Genomic DNA, 18,572 nt, shown 5'->3' with positions numbered 1-18,572 from the left:
CACCACGGAGAAGTCTTTAATGAACTTGCAATAGTAATTGGCGAAGCCGAGGAAGCGTTGAAGAGCTTTAAAGGTACCTGGCCGGGCCCACTCTGTGATGGCTTTCACCTTCCCAGGATCCATCTGGAAGTCGCATGGTGTGATGATATACCCTAGGAATGATATCTTTTGTACCCCAAAAACGCATTTCTCGAGCTTAGCAAACAGCTTGTTACGTCTGAGTCGAGCTAGCACGGTCTGAACATGAGTACGGTGACTTGGCAAGTCGAAGGAAAAAAATCAGAATGTCGTCTAGATATACAACAACGAACACCCCCATGATATCCTGAAACACAGAATTCATGTACCCCTGAAAAATGGCGGGGGCGTTACACAATCCAAAAGGCATTACTAGGTATTCAAAATGACCGAGAGGCGTATTGAAGGCGGTTTTCCACTCATCCCCCTCCCGAATGCGAATGAGGTTGTACGCTCCCCTGAGGTCAAGTTTAGAAAACCATTGGACACCAGCGACCTGGTTGAGGAGGTCAGGAATGAGTGGAAGAGCATACTGGTTTCTGACTGTGATTTTATTTAGCTCTCTATAATCTATGCAGGGCCGGAGACCTCCATCCTTTTTCTCGACGAAGAAAAACCCGGCACCCACCGGGGATTCTGAGGGCCGTATGTGCCCCTTGGCCAAGCTGTCCTGGATATAGTCCCTCATGGATTCTCTCTCTGGAACCGTAACATTATAAATGCGGCCCTTGGGAAGTTTGGCCCCAGGAATCAAATCAATTTTACAGTCCCATTCTCTATGAGGTGGCAGGGCTTCAGATAATTGCTTGGAGAACACGTCCGAGAACTCGGAGAGGTAATCTGGTAGGGGAACCCCCTCGCAGGTGGAGATACCCACCTCCACCGGACATAGGTGGTTGGCACAGCGGGGACCCCACTCTACCAGTTCCAACGTCTCCCAATTTACTACCGGATTGTGCTCCCGAAGCCAGGGGAGACCTAGGACGACGTCCACAGACAAATCTCTCATCACCAGAAATGTGCAGGTTTCAACATGTAGGGCTCCTATTGTAAACCTTACCTCAGGGGTAACCAGATTAACTACCCCTGCTTGCAATGAAGTGGAGTCCACTCCTGAAACAAAAATCGGAGTCTCTAAACGTAACAAAACCCCGGACAGTTGAGCAACGAAATTAAAGTTAACGAAATTAGCAGCAGCCCCAGAATCAATGAAGGCTTGCCCAGTACGGTGGAAAGAATGGAATTCTAGGGTGCAGGGCAATAACATTTTGGACAACACAGGGAGTACCTTGGCTCCTAGACAGTCCTCCCGACAACTGCCTAGGAGCGGACGTTTTTCCCGCCGTGGTTTCTTGGCGCAGGTTGCAATGCGGTGACCCGGCTCCCCACAGTAGAAGCAGAGATTCTTCTTCAGGCGATATTCCCGTCGCTGCTTGGGGTTCATGGCTCCCAGCTCCATAGGCTCGGTGGTGGGAGGTGAAAAAGTCGGGTCCGTAGAAGAAGTGGGCGTGGGGAGTGGAGTGGTCCGAGCGGCGTGTCTGGCCCTCAAACGTCGGTTGGCCCGAATAGCCAGCGACATGGCTTGCTCCAGGGTTCTTGGCTCCTGGTGGGCAACGAGTAGGTCCTTAAGACCCTCAGACAGACCGGCCAAAAATAAGTCTTTTAAGGCGGCATCATTCCACCCGGATTCCGTACAATGTTGGCGGAATTGGGAGCAGTAGTCCTCCACCATCTTGCAACCCTGGCGCAGGGCCAGAAGCTTGGAGACTGCGTAGCCGGCCTGGTCGGGTTCGTCATAAATTTGGCCCAAGGCGGAAAAAAAGGCGCCAAGGGATAGTCGGGCGGGAGAGCCAGCTGGTAACGAGAAGGCCCAATTTTGGGGCTCCCCCCTCAGGCGGGTAATTACAATTCCCACTTTCTGGTACTCAGTACCAGAGGAGTGGGGTCGGAGATCAAAGTAGAGCTTGCAGCTCTCTCTAAATGCAAAAAACTGACCTCTCTCCCCGGAGAAGCAATCCGGAAGCGTGGCTCGAGGTTCTGACATCGCTCCTGGAGCGGAAGGGGGCTGCATGGGACCTGCAGCCGCCACTTGTTCCTGTAGCTGCAAGCGGTCAGTTAGGTCCTGGGCAAGGTTCGTAAGGACCTGGACCTGGTTTGCTAAGGCCGCCACAGCCTTCATCGAGGGGTTCAAAGTTGCCGGGCGGATACAAGGGTCTGACCTTCCTTCGGCCAGTGTTACTGTCAGGACAGTGTCCGGGATATGGGGGTCCCTGAGATATCCCGCAACCCCTGTCCCTGCCTACTTGCCCCCCTGGGCTAACCCCCAGGGCCACAACTGGGCGGCGGTCCCTACCCTCACTAGGGAAGCGGGACACGGGAAGACAAACAGACACTGAAGACAGACAAACGGTAGAGTGGTCAGACAATCCGGGTCGGCAACAGGAGGGTACGCAGTACAGAGGGGAAGGCAAAAACGTAGTCAAGGTCCAAAAGCAGAAGTCAGGAAAGCCGGGGTCACAAAGAGCAGTCAGAATAAACGCGGGTGCAGCTGGAGAACCAAACTAACACTGGCAAGGGCTGGAAGGAAAACACACACTTTTAAATGCTGTCAGAGCTCCCGCCCCAGCAGCTGATTGGGGCGGGGAGCCTGACAGCAGTAGGGCAATCAAGGAGGTGCTGGGGACACGCCCCCAGCCTTGCAGAACAGACCGTTACCAGGGAAGCCAGCTAGGTAGTCAAGTAACTAGAGAAGCACCTGCTGCCTCCCTAGCAACCCGGCGGTGACCAGTTTTACAGCGGCCCGGGGAGATTACTAGAACCGGGGCTCCCCTACGCTGCACTCCTGTAACCCGGGTGGCATGACCGGTGGTGCGGGCACGGCGGCCGCGAGAATTGCTGGTTCTGACACAGGACTTGTCTAGCCTGCCCTGCACTCCTATTCTGATTCTTACTGGAGCATCAATCCCCTTGGCGGTCAGAGGACATGTTGTGCTGCCGCAGTACTAATCCTGTAATAGAATTCTCCTCATCCACAAACTTTTGGGGTTTGCCAGATCAGTACTAGCCTCCCTAACACTCTTTCCTCTACCCTTCCTTCTGTCACTTAGCTAGCTGCCTGCAATAAAGAAATGACGTGACAGCATCAAGTAGTGCAAAAGATGATCAAATGTTCTTTTTTCCAACCAGACGAACAAATAACAGTGACATTTCGACTCACATGAGTCTTTATCAAACTTGATGCTGTCACGTCCTTTCTTTATTGCCTGTATATTGAACCTTGGATTCAGATTCTATTGTGACTTTGCATCAATGCTGGCCCGCTGGAGACGGCTTAACTGATTGCGCTGCTGGCATCCTTTCCTTTCTTCTATCAGCAACTTGCCTGGTCATGTTGTCACTGGATCTGTGTTGCAAGCTATGATCTAGGCTTCCAAATATGCACCATGTATACATCTCGTACAGCACTATGTACTCTCATGGAGATCCAGGATGCACAAGGAGAAGCTTGTCAGACTGGATTAGGGAAGTACTAAAAGTTTATGCACTAAACTGCAGTGTAATGTTAATTGGTCAGTGTAAAGTGTAATGTCAGCAGCGCCTGAACACGGTATATTACTGCAGAATCTCCTGAATGATAGGTGCAGAGTCCAGGCCAGTGCAGTGATGTGATCTGCTGCCTCATCAGTTTACTATGTACAGTAGAGGAGAAGCTGTAAATCAGCAGCTCTAAAACCCACTGGACCCCAGCATATAAATGATCTGCTAACTGCAAAAGCCTCAAAATATTTTGTTAAAATGTTAAAAATGTTAAAAACCCTGATAGAGCCCCTCATTGTTATATGCACCACTATGTAGCTTGTAGAAATAGACATAACCTTGTTACTGCAGATAAGGGCTGGTAACAGAGGAAACTGAACCTATTAGTAAAAATTAAAACTAAGTCCCCTGACATGTTTCACTGTAGATGTGGCTTCATCAGAGGGTTGGGTCCAGAAACCAATATTCCCAGTCTGATGTATCCCTGCATTTTCCACTGTTGCTGAGGAAAAATATGAGGTACAGGAGATTCTCAATATAGAGCCAACGCCCATTCTCTAATTTTGACCCCAGTCAATCCTGTTCCACCTCTGGCTATTTTAGGCCTCCTGCCCCCATGGAGAATCCCTAAGCAATTGCTCCTATTAGCCAAGACCCTCTATTTCTGACTATTCTGACTTCTGTGCTCCCTGAGCTTGGCTCTGTATTCTTGACTTTATTATTTCCTTCTGCCTGCCCTGACTTACAGCTTGGACGTCGTTATTGCACATATGCCACTAGCCCTGGCCACAGCTGCTCTTCTGGATACTCACCTACTCATACAATCAGGTACTGTGCCTCAGCCCAGTGCAGCGTCAGCAGCCACAATACCTAGACTGTCTGGATGACTAATGGCTTAGGGACCCCACAGCAAAAGCCTATCCTGCTTGAAGGGGTTAAGGGTGAAAATTGGGATACTCTAGGTGCTGCCTCTTCAGATAGCCCAAAGTCAAATCAGTCTGTACCAGACAATTACCTTTAATTAGCTAAATATATTCATCATGTGATCATTGTAATAAAATGAAAATGGTCACCCTGCGTACTGCTTGGTCAGTCTGGCAGGATATTGGATGCACGGACCATGACTGCAGCAATAGGCAATCTACAATCATCTGTTCTACAATCAGCCACTGATGCTGCAGCCACGGTCCATCCCTCCAATATTCTGTTAGGCTTAGTGCCAATCAGTGAGATATATGCACGTGGCACGCAGTCAGTACACAATGACGCTGCGTACCAGCTGAGTGCCCAACATCACAATATACTGTCTTGGCGTGTATGCACTCGTATAACATGCAAAGAACATTCTACAATTTTTCTTGCGTGTATATTTTGTACAATTCGTGTGAGCGGTAACATTGACGCCTATGGGAGATTGGTACAGCGTATTCCTCGTGCAAAACACCTCATATTGTTAATACTCTGTTAAACTATTTAGACTAATAATGTTCAGTTATTTCCATGATTTTAAATGATCTCATTTAGGTCCCCCGGTGGTGAAAGCACAAGAGCAATTATCCTGTTTGCCTTCCCTTTAATCCTGCCTTGAATTTTGCTAAGCATTAAAGGGGTTGTCCCGCGAAAGCAAGTGGGGTATACACTTCTGTATGGCCATATTAATGCACTTTGTAATGTACATTGTGCATTAATTATGAGCCATACAGAAGTTATTCACTTACCTGTTCCGTTGCTAGCGTCCTCGTCTCCATGGTGCCGTCTAATTTTCAGCATCTAATCGCCGGATTAGACACGCTTGCGCAGTCCGGTCTTCTTCTCTTCTGAATGGGGCCGCTCGTCCCGGAGAGCGGCTCCGTGTAGTACTTACGCACCCGAGTACCGCCATTTTCGAGTACTTCAGTACTCGCGCGCAAAGATTCGGGGGGCGCCGGGGGGCGGGGAGAGGCGCGGCGGTGCGGGGGGGAGCAGCGGGAAACCGGGGGGAGCCCTCTCTCTCTCCCTCTCCCCCCACTCCCCACTGCTACCCCCCGTGCCGCCACGGCGCCCCCCGAATCTTTACGCGCGAGTACTGCTGTACTCGAAAATGGCGGTGCTCGGGTGCGTAAGTACTCGTAACGAGTACGTTCGCTCATCTCTAACAAGTACCTATCCACATACTCTCTGGCAAGAAATCACTTAGAAGGCTTAGCCTAGAAGCACCCCTCACATTCTCCGCGTGGGTATCAAAATCACGTACCTCTGTGTCGTGATCCTATTGACGGACGGCCACACAGGAAAAATAAATGCCTGTAGTGTGAACGGGTACCTTTATACAGCATTATTTGGGGAGGATTGCTCTCACTCTGGGGAATTGTTAGTGACTCACTCGTTCTCTCATGCGTTTCACATATGGCAAGGCTGTCCCTCCGTCTCTTCCATATTAGACGCGGGGAAACCAGAGATGTCTCCCTGCGCCCCTGCGGTTTCTTCAGCTGATCGGGGAAAATCCTCAGCTCCTCCATAGGGAGCCTCTCCTTCTTCTCCATTTTCAATGCAGAGAAGCTGAAGGTGCTTCCCTGCATCACGATGGGTCCTCCAACAGCATGGGTAGATGGAAGATCATCAACCACCACTCCCACTCTCAGACACTCACTTTTATAACCTCACTTGTACCACATGACACTATAAGAGAGATACATTCAGCAGCTGGAGCTGACAGGCAATGATTTTAGGGGAGTTAACCCTTCAGACGCCGTAGCTGTGTGACATGACAGTTTTGGACAGTGCATCCACATAAGACAATACATGTATGACAATTATGGAGGGGACCAGGATGTTGTTCTGGGACACTACATTACAGCAAGCTTTCGGGTCTTCTATCGACCCTTTATCAGGCTAATGAAGGGTTGATATCCTGAAAGCTCACAATTACATCATGTATTTTTGTTAGCCATTAAAAGGTATCATATCTATAAGATTACTTGGATTCTCTTACTGAGAACAATCACACTTTACTCTATTGGCTAACACAGTACCAAACCTTTTTTACGGTTTTACTGTTTTTCAGCACTACTTGACGTGTTTCAGTGGAACAATCGCTATACCATTTCTTCTAGCAAATGCTCTTTGTGTCGGAAATGATCAACAAACTGTAAGCCGGCTTATAGGAACAATATTCACATGTGTAGGAATCACTACATTTATCCAGACGGTATTTGGTATAAGGTATGCTATAATCATCCCTTGTTTTGGCATTTCCAAATTTTACACTGCATAGCATGCTGTTAACGGGGTTATACAAAGACTAGACGTTATCCTGTATCCACGGGATAGGGGATACCTTGCTGATTGGTGAGGATCTTGAGAACGGGGCTCCCGTGTCCCACTCTGCCTGTCATTGCCGGATCGCTTTCCTCTTATCCCCGCAGTGACGTCAGAATGAATGTAGGGTTGGCTGAGCATGCACCGTCAGTGCTCCATTCATTTCAATTGGACTGACAAAAATACCTAAATGATAAAACTCGGCTGTCTCAGCAGTCCCATTGAAAGTGAATGGTGTGCTAGTGTGATTGCGTGACCATTGTTCCATTCAGTCTCCTCCACACTGCAGTCTGTGCATTAACTCCGAGGTGGAGGAAGGACACGGGAACCCTGTTCTCAAGTTAGGTATGGGTGTCAGTTATTTTCTATCCTGTGGATACATTTCTAATTTTGGACAACCCCTTTAATGATTCTACTTTTCCACTTTGTCTCTTTGTTTTCTCCATGTATAATCACTTTGTGTCGAGGACAGGAGTTGTTCAGGATCTTGCACAATACGCATGGTATTCAGTTAAAATAAAGTGGAGCCATTTTCATCCAATATTCAAATCTGTAGCTCATCCTGGAACAGCTTGGGATCCGTACAGTACAGGTAGTACAGGAAAATAGCAGTAACGGTTATATCCTCAGAGTTAAACAACAGAAAAAACAGAAGTTTTGGACCCGGATAGTGCCAAATGGACCCCATTGACTAACTGGACACTTTCAGTTTCCGGCACGCAGGGAGACATTTTCCCAGACAATTTAGTGCAGCAGGCTGCACTATGTCTTCCGGGATTTCACACCGAAACTGCATCAGAGGCTCTGAACAGATGTGGACCTAGCCTTGGATGCTGCAGTAAGCGGTGACCACAGTAAATAAGTGGTTTACAGAGGGAGAGACCTCCTTGGCCTTCTAATGCAATCACAGAGGGTCAATAGATAGTCTCGGCAATAAGAGGCCTAATAGTAGGCCTGCCGTTACTGGTATACTATCAAAGAAGAGAGTTACAGCAGTCCCTCAACATACAATCTTAACTGGTTCCAGGATGACAATTGTAAGTTGAAGATATTGTATGTAAAACCATGGCTCTGTGGAAAACTGATAATTGGTTTAAAAGCCCCAAAATGTTGTCAAAAATAATACAAACTGAAGATTAAAGAACATTAAAGAGTAACTGTACTTTCATTTTTTTTTTTTTTAAATCTACAAAATAGACAATGATAATAATTTTTGCAATATGTTTTATTGGCCTATTCTTTAAATTTTGAATACAAAACTTCTATTCAGCTATGCAGCTAGGTTGCATGGGACTGAGAAATTCACCTTCAGCTAGCTAACTGCATAGCTGAACAGAGAGCTCCATCTGTGCCCACACTATTCTCTCCAGTGCAGGCACAGATGTTTCTATATAAAAGTTTACTAATAAAACCTGCTATATATTTTATTGATTTTCAAACGTAAGTGGTCATGTGTCCCCGTGATCTGTTTCTCAGTGCTGGTTTTATTAGTCTATTGCCTCTGCTCATCTGCCCCCTTGTGCTGTGTAAGGAGAAGCCATTCTGTGTCGCAGACAGCTTCTCCTCTTCACAGTGAGCACAATCCCCACTAGCCTAGACGCACTATCAGGGTCTCAGTGCATTGGGTTGTGACATGTAGTGCTGTACAGCCAATGTGGATTTTAAAATGTGGATGTGGATTTCGGCATGAAATATGAATTGTAATCAATGTGAAAAATACTTGTGTGAACGTAGGTATGGTGTCGGAGTAGCCTATCTGATTGAAACTCACACGTGATTTCATAGTAGCTTACACAACTAAGACTAATGAAGACACCCCTCACACCTGATGCAAACACAGCTGTGTTGTCACTGTAGCTTGTGATATTGTTAGGCGCACATGGGTAGTGATATCATGCTGCAGGAGGGGTCAAAGATGGTTGCAACACATACAAAAACCTCAATGTACATTGTACCTAAATATTTACATGCTTTAGTCTGAAGGAGTGCGCACTACTTCAAACATTGCCCCTCCCCAAAATCCACTGCAGTTACACAGTATGCATGCAGTATATGGTATGTCCACATCTGCTTGGTGCCTTTAAGGCACGGCAAATTCTCCATGAGTGCTGATCTGTTTTCATTCAAGCCTTTAAGTATATTAGAAAATTGGTGAGAATTTGACTCGCCAAACCTGAAACCTTTCTTTTATGAAAATGAATCACGTCAGATAGGCCTAAAATAACCAATCAATCAAGTGAATGTATAAATAATATATGCTTTGTAATATAATTCACTTTTCCTATTCTAGGCTACCTCTCTTTCAAGCAAGTGCATTTGCATTTTTGGTACCTGCTCGAGCCATACTATCCCTCGATAAATGGCAATGCCCACCTGACGGTAAAGATTGCTTTTGTAGAAAACATTTGATGTCTCAAAGTATTATTTCTGACAATGCATAACAGAAGAATACATGCTTGTTTGTATCATCTAGGGAATTGGTCCCCATCCAGTGGCTTGTGACCCCTTGCTCTGTGGCTTGTAATAGGAGTCCAGAGTTATTAGCATGTGTACCCACTATTAACATTATTGCAGACATATTCCAACCACAAAGTGGTGCCAATTTATATGGCATAATACACATTGAAATATTAATCGGCAAATGTCCGCTATTTCTTAACATCCTGTCCACATTTAGTCTAGGTCTACATCATTTTTCTACAAGGTCTTCTTCCCATTTAGGCTAGGACTACAGGGTGACCTTGGGAGGGCACGCTGTGCAGCTAAAGACCACACTAAGGTACTGCTACATCAAATATTACTGTAAATGAGTACAGTCACATTGTGACTCATGAGTTATTTTAGATTCTTCTGATTGTCAGGTCGTGGACACTTGCAATTTGCAAAACTCCTGCACTCACTTACACCAGGATACGATGTAGCTGGGCCATAGTCTGAACCTTGGCCTAGTGACATGTTTCATGGCTAAAGTCGCCATGTAGTCCTAGCCTAAAAATTTACCTCCTCAATTTTTCAGTTCAATATGGCTCCCGACCTTGACTCAAAGTTGAATGTGTAGTACTTCTGTTGAAAGTAGAAAATGTTGGGGACCTCTGCTCTAAGGATGCATAAATATCCTCTACTAATAAAATAATATCCTAATTAATGTCTCTGGAGAAGGTGTCGCCAAGTTCATGATGCCCGAACCACAGGCAGCATAAATTTGGGACAGGTATGTGCAATGCGGTCATGAATATCTTATTCTTAAACACTGTAGTGTTTCAAAATAAATATACTTTGAAGATTCATTCCAAATGGAGTTCCAAGTCAAGAGTGACCAAGACTGACAGCTCTCTTGCTCCGTGTTTGTGTACAGGAAGGGAACTGTCACTCTAGAAGATCCCGGTTAGGAGACACCAGTGTGGCGCCACTCCATGACCCCAAACTCCATTTGGAATGAATCTTCTAAGTATGTTCATTATGAAACATTGCAGCATTTCAGAATATGACATACATGGGTGCACCGTACATACCTGTCTGGGGTCCATGCTGCCCTTCCTTCCCTAACAATGAACCTTTTTGACACACAGACTCATCACATACTCTTACATACTCTTTGGATGTGTGAGGTTGAGCTGGGAATTTGAAACTCTGTAACAGAAAAATTTAGTTCTAGATGCTATTAAGGTAATTTATTAAATTATAGGAAAAAGGATAGAAGCTCCGTAATATTTGAAGCAGTTGGTTACTTTCCAGTATTAACCCCTTAATGACCGCCAATATGCCTCTTGACGGCCTCCCAAACTGGGCTTTATTCCACATGGCCTCACTTAGGGCGCCTACCCACTTGCGTTGCCGATTTTCGCGCGTGAAAAACGCGGCGTTTTCGCGCGTTTTTTGCGTGTTTTTCGCGGCGTTTTTTGCAGCCCTCCATTGACAATCATGGGTGCATTAAGAGAAAAATAAGGAGACATATGCAACTGACAGTTCCTATGTGAAAAAACCCCACGAAACGGAAAAAAAAACCCAGATGGACAAGAACACATTCTATACTAATTGCTCTTGAGAAAAAACGCAAAACATCACAGGAAAAAAAATCGCAAGTGGGTAGGCGCCCTAAGGAATAAAGCCACAAACCCAGGGGGTGTCACAGCTCTAGGCTCTCCCCTACCGGAGGTAGATGGGAGTCTGCATCGCACCCTGAGAGCCGCGGTGAGCGTTCGGCGGTCACGCGATCACCGATATCCACCGGATAACAGCGATCAGATAAAACTGTAAAAAAAAGTTAAATAAAGTTAAAGATTCAGCTCCCCTCATGGATCAGATCCATGAGGGGAGCTGAAAGTACTCATCCCCGTTCTCCACGATGGTCCCACAACTTTCTGGTGTTTTTCAGGCCCCAACGTGACCTTCTGCGCATGCGCAACAGATGTCAAGTGTCGATCGCACGCTCAGAAGGCCACGCGGCCTGGGAGATTTAAAAACTCCCTGCTCACGTCAAGCATAAGTAGCGGTTCCTGGTCACATGATCGCCTTTATCCAATGGATCATCTAAAAATTTAAAAAGTTTTTTAAAAAGTCTTAAAAGTTTAAGTTTCATATCCCCTGAAGGGATCATATCCATGAGGGGAGATGAAATTATGTTCCTAAGGCCCCCAGATTTATCTGTGGACCTTACTTCGCTTCTGCACATGTGCCCATCACCAGCATAGAGGACGCATGCGCAAAAGCCAAGGATCGCCAGGATAATTTAAAATCTCCCTCCTCCCGGCTACCAAACGTAGCTGAGAGCCAAGAGAGATTCCACGGGGAGCTGTGGTATGCGGTCCCTGGTCACGTCATCGCTATTATACAATTGAAAACAGCGATCATGAAAAAACAATAAAAAAGGTTAAAGTAAAGTTTCACCTCCCTTCATGGATACGATCCATGAGGGGAGGTGAAATTACTTACCTAAGGCCTTACTTACCTAATGTACCTGATGTACCTCGATGGGATCTTTATCTGCAGACCTTTCACCAGCTTTGGCGCATACGCCCGTCGGCGAAATGACATACACATGCACAGAAGCCAGGGAGCGTCTTTGAAATTTTAAATCCCCTTCCTAGCTACTAAAGAGAGCCAAGAGCCTGGAGCAGTGACCGAGCACCGCGGTAAGTGGTCCCTGGTCATGTGATCACTGTTGTCCAATAGATAATGGCGATCACAAAAAAGTTTTTAAAAAGTTGAAGTTTAATCTCCCCTCACCGATCGCATCAGTGAGGAGAAATGAAGCTTCTGACACGATCATCCTCCACGGACCTTCCCCGGCTTCTGCGCATGCTCCCACTGGCAAAATGACGGACACAAGCGCAGAAGCCAGGGAGCGCCTGGGAAACTTAAAATCTCCTAGCTCCTTGCTACTAAAAGTAGCCGTGAGGCTGGAGCAGTGACCAGTGGCCTCGCTGAGCGGTCCCTGGTCATGTGATAAAAAGGTAGCGATCTACCTTAGGTCGGTCTCACACTACTGGATAGAAATTACGGATTCCGCATGCGTTTGATCCGCGGTAATAGACAGATCAATCAAATACACTGGATTACACAATTCCGCTCACATTAGTGGGTCGGAATTACGTAATCCAGTCGCAGAAAACAGAACACAGCATGTTCTATTTTACCATGGGTATCCACAGCAGAGAGCCTATTGGGCTCTATGGTCGCGGATATACCCGCAGCCCATACGCAACTACATTGTGTACGGGCTGTGGGTACCCTCGTCACCACTAAGCCACCGCACGGAAAATATAAAAAAAAACAAGGTGTACTATGCATGACCACCTGTGTGAGCACGCATATTGCACAGTACATTACGCAGCCGTACGTAGGTCCATGGCCAGGCTCACAGCTGGTAGGCACTGTAGGCCTCCACGAGCGGATTCCACATATGGCCGTGTGAGCCCGGCATTATTCAGATCACTACTTGTAATCCATAATTTACAAGAAGCCCCGGGAATGCTCGCCTTCCTGAGGCTTGTTGAACGCCTTCTGCTTGAGACCGCCGCACCTCAGCAAGCTTACAAAACCTCACAGAGCGCCACTTTTTATACCCCATCCTTGTCGCTGAGGTCAAGAAATACCCCCCCAAAAAGTGTGGGGTTTGCAGCAAGCATGGGAGGAGGAAGGATCATTGTCACATTTGCCCATCCCAACCGGGCCTCTGTAATTATCCCTGTTTTCAGACATACCACATGATTTTACATAATTACTTTTATCTAAGATTAGGGAAACACTAAAAAGGGCGTGGAGGGGGGGGATTATTTTTAGGGAGTCAATTCTTTTCCTGCACAAGTGAGCAATGGTGCCTGAAATTTATTCACTTGTGCTCGAAAATCCAATGGGTGTTCCATGTGTCCGGTAAACAGATTAGGGCCACAAAGGGTAAGTTTCTGAACACGGCGCAAACAGGTGGATCCATTTTCAGCTCCAAGTCTTCATTTATATGTGTGCTGTACAAAAAAAAACAGTTTTTAAAATGACAATTGACAAAAAAAATGAAAATCATAATTTTTTTCCTCTGCTTTGCTTAGATTCATTAAAAAACTGTGGGGTCAAAATACACAGTATACCCCTAGATGAATTCATTAAGGAGTCTAGCTTTCAGCATGTGGTCATTTGTGGGGGTTCCCTATTGTTTTGGCAGCTTAAGTGTGTGATGGGGCCTAAAACACCTTCAAGCAAAATATCTGTTCTGAAAGTTGTTCCTTTCAGTTTGGGCCTCGCTGTGCATGCAGACAGAAGATTAGGGCCACAATGGGTATGTTTCTAAACACAGGACAACCAGGGATATCCAGGGGTACATTTACATGTACAAAAAGAAAAATTGCATTAACTCCTGAAAAGAAACTGTGGGTTCAAAATACTCATGACACCCCTGCATACATTAAGATGTATATTTTTGAAAATGGGGTCATTTATGGGGGTATCTATCATTCTGACACCTATGAGCCTTTGCAATTTTGACTTGGTGTAGGAAAACAAAATGTTCCTGAAAATGTTAAATTTGTACATCTTCTAAACGGTTAAAAAAAATACTAAAGTTTTTCAAATGTGCGTCCAGAATAAAGTAAACGGGTGGAAATATATATCTTACCAAAAATTTGTACAGTATGTTTGCACATATTTGAGACATTGCAGTTAGAAATCTGAAAAAATGATAATTTTTTCAAAAATTTCCCATTTTTGCCGCTTTTAATAAATATACACAAATTCTATCGATCTATTTTTACTACCTAAATGAAGCATGATATGTGGCGAAAAAACCGTGTCAGAATCACTTAGATATGCAATACCTTTACAGGGTTATTCTATGTTAAAGTGAAACATGTCATGTTTCCAACATTTGGCTTAGTCATTAAGGCGCAAATAGGCTTCGTCACTAAAGGGTTAAATGTCAGGCTACTGTGAAGCTTTCACAGATATTTTTTGGGATTTTATACAAGAAGAGTCACAACTATATTTGCATATTAAATGCATACAATTGCAAGAAAATTAAATGAACCCTTTAGAATTATAGTCACAGCTATAGACAAATACAATCTAATTGAAGTAATAACATGCAGACAGTTGTATCTTATTCATGTCTTTTATTGAGTAAACTTTCATAATACAGGGAAAAAAGTAAGTGAACCATTGAGTTTAAGAACCTGCAGATTTCTCTTTAGTACTAGTCACCTGCACCAATTGCTTCCTGTAACTAGGAAAAGCTTTAAAGCAGTTGTCCAATTTTAAACTATTGATGACCTAGCCATAGGATAGGCTATCAATAGTAGTTTGGCAGGGATCACATTGAAGTGAATGAGAACTTTTCCTGCAATACCAAGCTGGGCCACTGCAGTAAGGAACGGAGCTGTCTGCATCCTATAGAAATCAGTTCAGCATATGAATGTACTGGCCTGGTGAACAGCAGATCTTCGGGGTCCTATCGTAAGGATACTAATCATTTTTGTATGATTATATATTATTATATGTATTACCTTATTAACAACTATTGATAATGTAATACTTTTTTCCTAGATGAAATTTATGGAAATGGTACAGTACCAATTGATACATCACACATCTGGCAACCCAGAATAAGAGAGGTAAGAAGATTTGGTTACAGTATGTTACCTATCATTTAGTAAATCTACTAAGCTATGTTGTACAGCATGCTATTACATGGATTCTTATTTAAACATAAAGGTTACATGAATAACACATAAACACGTTGATAATTGCTCTAAAAACCTTGTTTTCTGTTAAACAACATACTGTTATGAAAGAATACTTGCCATATTCCAAGCCGCCTATTTCAAACATTTATGTACAGCGCTGTGAAATGTATGTGCTATGTAAATAAGCACAATAAATATGTGTCACTAGTCAATATACACAAACACTTTTTCAATTTAACTGCATTCATTTCAAAAACATAGTTATTTAATGTAATCTTCAAAAAATTACGTAATGAAAAGTTTTGCTGCTCCACCTCTTGGAATCCTCACCAATCAGCTGTTTGCCAGGCCAGCCTGGTCCTTAAGGGTTTAAAGGGTTTTGGGGGACTTAAGGTGCTTTTAGATGTAACGATTATTATTCAAAAACCTAAACTTGAGCCAACAACATTATTGATATCTACTCTTGGTTACATATAAATAGTTCTTCAGCTATGTTGCTAATTGAAAGGTCACTCCAGCAAAAACACATTTCTCCATTCCTGCACCCCTCACTTGATTGCTTATCGCACTTTGGATGTCTATGCACTTTGCAGTCGCTTTCATGCTGTGCAGCCTCCTGTCTCATCTTAAGGTTCACATTTGTCCCTGCTTTCTCTTTCACCATTCTGTGCTATCAATCCCATGATGCATCAGCACATGACATGAGCAGCTAAAGACTGTACCATCTCTGCCTGCTAGGAGAAGAGTGTAATTATTACCTTCTATATTCACCTAAATAAACTGAAAAAAACAAGGTAATACTAGTCAACTTGTATATAGGGGAGGGCTAGTTACATAGTGAATGAAAAAAAAAAGCACTGAAATTACCGTTCTTTTACAGTCCTCTTTTCACAGTAAAAGTATTCATTGATCCTAAAGGAAGGTGAAGGCTAAATTAAAAAGTTATATTTCTCTATTTTTGATATAATAAAATAAACATTTATAGGCAAAAAATTGCAGTTCTGAATTTAAATACAGATTTTTTTTGCACAAGTAATAAAGTATTTTTCTTACAGATACAAGGAGCAATTATCATTTCAAGCCTGGTTGAAATAGTGATTGGGTTTGTTGGCCTTCCAGGAGTGTTGCTTAACTACATTGGTCCTCTAACAGTTGCACCAACAATATCCTTGATTGGTCTCTCTGTTTTTGAAGCTGCAGGGGAACGAGCCGGGTCCCACTGGGGTATATCCATTTTGTAAGTAAAAGAACACAATTTTTAAACATATTTGTATTCACATGAAGATAAAAAATGATGCACAACAATCTTGCTTGCTATAACTCTTGCTTGTGCTGTTCCTCTCTTCTTCCTTTTCGAAATACACAAATAAATTGTCAACATTGAGTGTGTGCAGCAAGTGCACAAGAGACAGTGTGACCTTCTGCGTGAAAGAATGGAGACAATTAAAAACTGGGCATTACCTTTCCTCTTGTTACTAAAGTGTGTCCCTACAGAGTCTGGCACTGTCAGAATTGATTGGACAGTGTTAGTTTCTCAGGACATGCTGCTACATTTTTCATCTGAAACTTGGTCATCCTGCTGCATATTACCGGTTTATATCCTGAACAATCGGATGATTAGGTTAGGGGTTTAGAGCCAAAAGTATAACAGAAGAAATCGCTTCCATTTATGTCAATGGGAGCGAAGCCTTTTTACTTCACTTCCGGCCCTGGCCACCAATAAGGATATCTAGCTCCGATACCCAGAATACCCCTTTAGGCGGAAAACTAAAGTGATTTTTAAGAGGCTTCCACTTTAAAAATCACTTTATAGAATTTTCTGTTGAGTTAGCAGTGAAGCATTAGAAGCATTTCTACCAACCAAGGGAATTCCAAACAGCAGCGCATTTTTTTGGCAACACGCCGCTACAGAACGTCAGAACCGGCAATTTAAATGATAAGGAAGCTCAGGGTTTGATCACGGCAAATCATCCATTCATGCGATTTTTAGTAAAGTTTTGTGCAATTTTTTGTGCGCTGAACTATTGCATGTTTAGGTTACTCGTGTGAACAAGGCCTTAATCTGAGGCGCCAATCACATCTGTGTTTGAGTTCCGTGAGGGCTTTCTATTTCTCTGTCCCGTTTTTGAGGCCACTTTTACGTGGCCGTCAAAATCTTTTGAATGGGATCATATATATGAGTTATTTTTTTCCACAATGCAATGTGGGAAAAATTTGCGGCATGTCCTATTTTTGGGCGTTCTCTTGGTACGCATCACTCATTGTTTTCAATGGGACAGGAAAACACATTGCACGGTGTGCGATGTGCACGTGAGTGCGGTGCTAGGTTTCCCATTGAAAACAATTAGAAAGACTTGCCAATCCTCCAACACAGCTCAAAGCCACGCCGAAGGATCGCAAACCTAACGAAGTGATGGGAGGCATTTTATACAGAAAAACGCCTCGTATCCACCGGTTACATAGCATGTGCACCAAGTTTCACAGCCCGATATTGTGCTCGGCAGTGTGTAAGAAAAACTGAATTTAAACTGACATACTTTTCCCATTGAAATCAATGATAGAAAAAAACTGAAATGTTTCCATTTGAACCCGTTCTGTTTGACTTCAGTCTTTTTGTTGTACCAAATAGAAAAAGCGAAGTCAAAATGGAAAGGATTTAAACAAAAACATTTCTTTTTTTTCCTATCATTGAGTCAAAAGATGCTTTATTTTTCACGTTTTGAGATTGGCAGACCTCTTCATCAGACAACTGGGTATATATGGATCGTGTGGATGACATCTTGGTCCAAATACAATAGCGCAAATAGACTGCAGGTCAGCTTATTCTGCATGTGGCCAGGAGTGAGAAAGAGCATGCAGAATGCAGATTCCATCTCAAAAACTGTTGTTTTCTACCTCAGCTCTGCAAACATGGATTTAGTTATCAGTGTGCAAATCCACAAGCAGATTCTGTGTCAAGAAGTGGCGCCACGTTTTTTCTTCACATGTGGATTTGAAATCCACACTTGGCAAGAATTTGTGCTATCTGGACTACAGCATAGATTCCCATTAAAAGTCATAGAATCCGCATCAAATTTTCCTCTGTGAAGAGCCTTACTAATCACTCTCACAATCTCCCTGGATTTACTGATCCCAATGCCAATACACTTTAGGCCTTTTTTCTGGACTTCAAATGAGTATTCACATCCCTGCTTTTCATTGCCAAGATGGGAAAATCCGTCACTCTATGTTGACCACCTGTCAGAAAGAGTTCAGTGTTTCAGCCCAGCACTGTTTCTGTAGCTCTCATTGAAGTGAATGGTAATTACGAAAACAGCATAGCATACTGCGCTATGCTTTTTCCATATCTCCTATTCACTTTAATGAGAGCTACAGAAACAGTGCTGGACTAAGCACTCAACACTTTCTGTAGGCTCCAGCTAGGTGGCTGGTAACAATGGCAGCAGTTTCCCATCTCAGTTATGAAAAGTTGAGATGGCAATACCCTTTTAACTGTCCACAGCTTCTCTTGGGCTCTTTGTCATCTTCAGTTCATCAGCTTGCTGTTTT

General features: G+C 44.0%; 1 protein-coding gene across 1 annotated transcript in view; it reads left to right on the top strand.

Annotated features, from left to right (window-relative positions):
- Positions 1-403: 403 nt before the first annotated feature.
- SLC23A1 (solute carrier family 23 member 1) overlaps positions 404-18,572 on the top strand; it is a 51,538-nt gene continuing 33,369 nt past the window's right edge. Inside the window, exons 1-5 of the mRNA XM_066589256.1 lie at positions 404-526; positions 6,599-6,756; positions 9,143-9,231; positions 14,884-14,964; positions 16,065-16,260. Coding sequence (XP_066445353.1) covers positions 404-526; positions 6,599-6,756; positions 9,143-9,231; positions 14,884-14,964; positions 16,065-16,260 — 647 coding nt within the window. The remainder of the gene's footprint in view (positions 527-6,598; positions 6,757-9,142; positions 9,232-14,883; positions 14,965-16,064; positions 16,261-18,572) is intronic.

Source organism: Eleutherodactylus coqui, chromosome 2 (assembly GCF_035609145.1).
Source record: "Eleutherodactylus coqui strain aEleCoq1 chromosome 2, aEleCoq1.hap1, whole genome shotgun sequence".
Taxonomy (NCBI): domain Eukaryota; kingdom Metazoa; phylum Chordata; class Amphibia; order Anura; family Eleutherodactylidae; genus Eleutherodactylus; species Eleutherodactylus coqui.
This window is presented reverse-complemented; position numbering and strand designations above follow the sequence as displayed.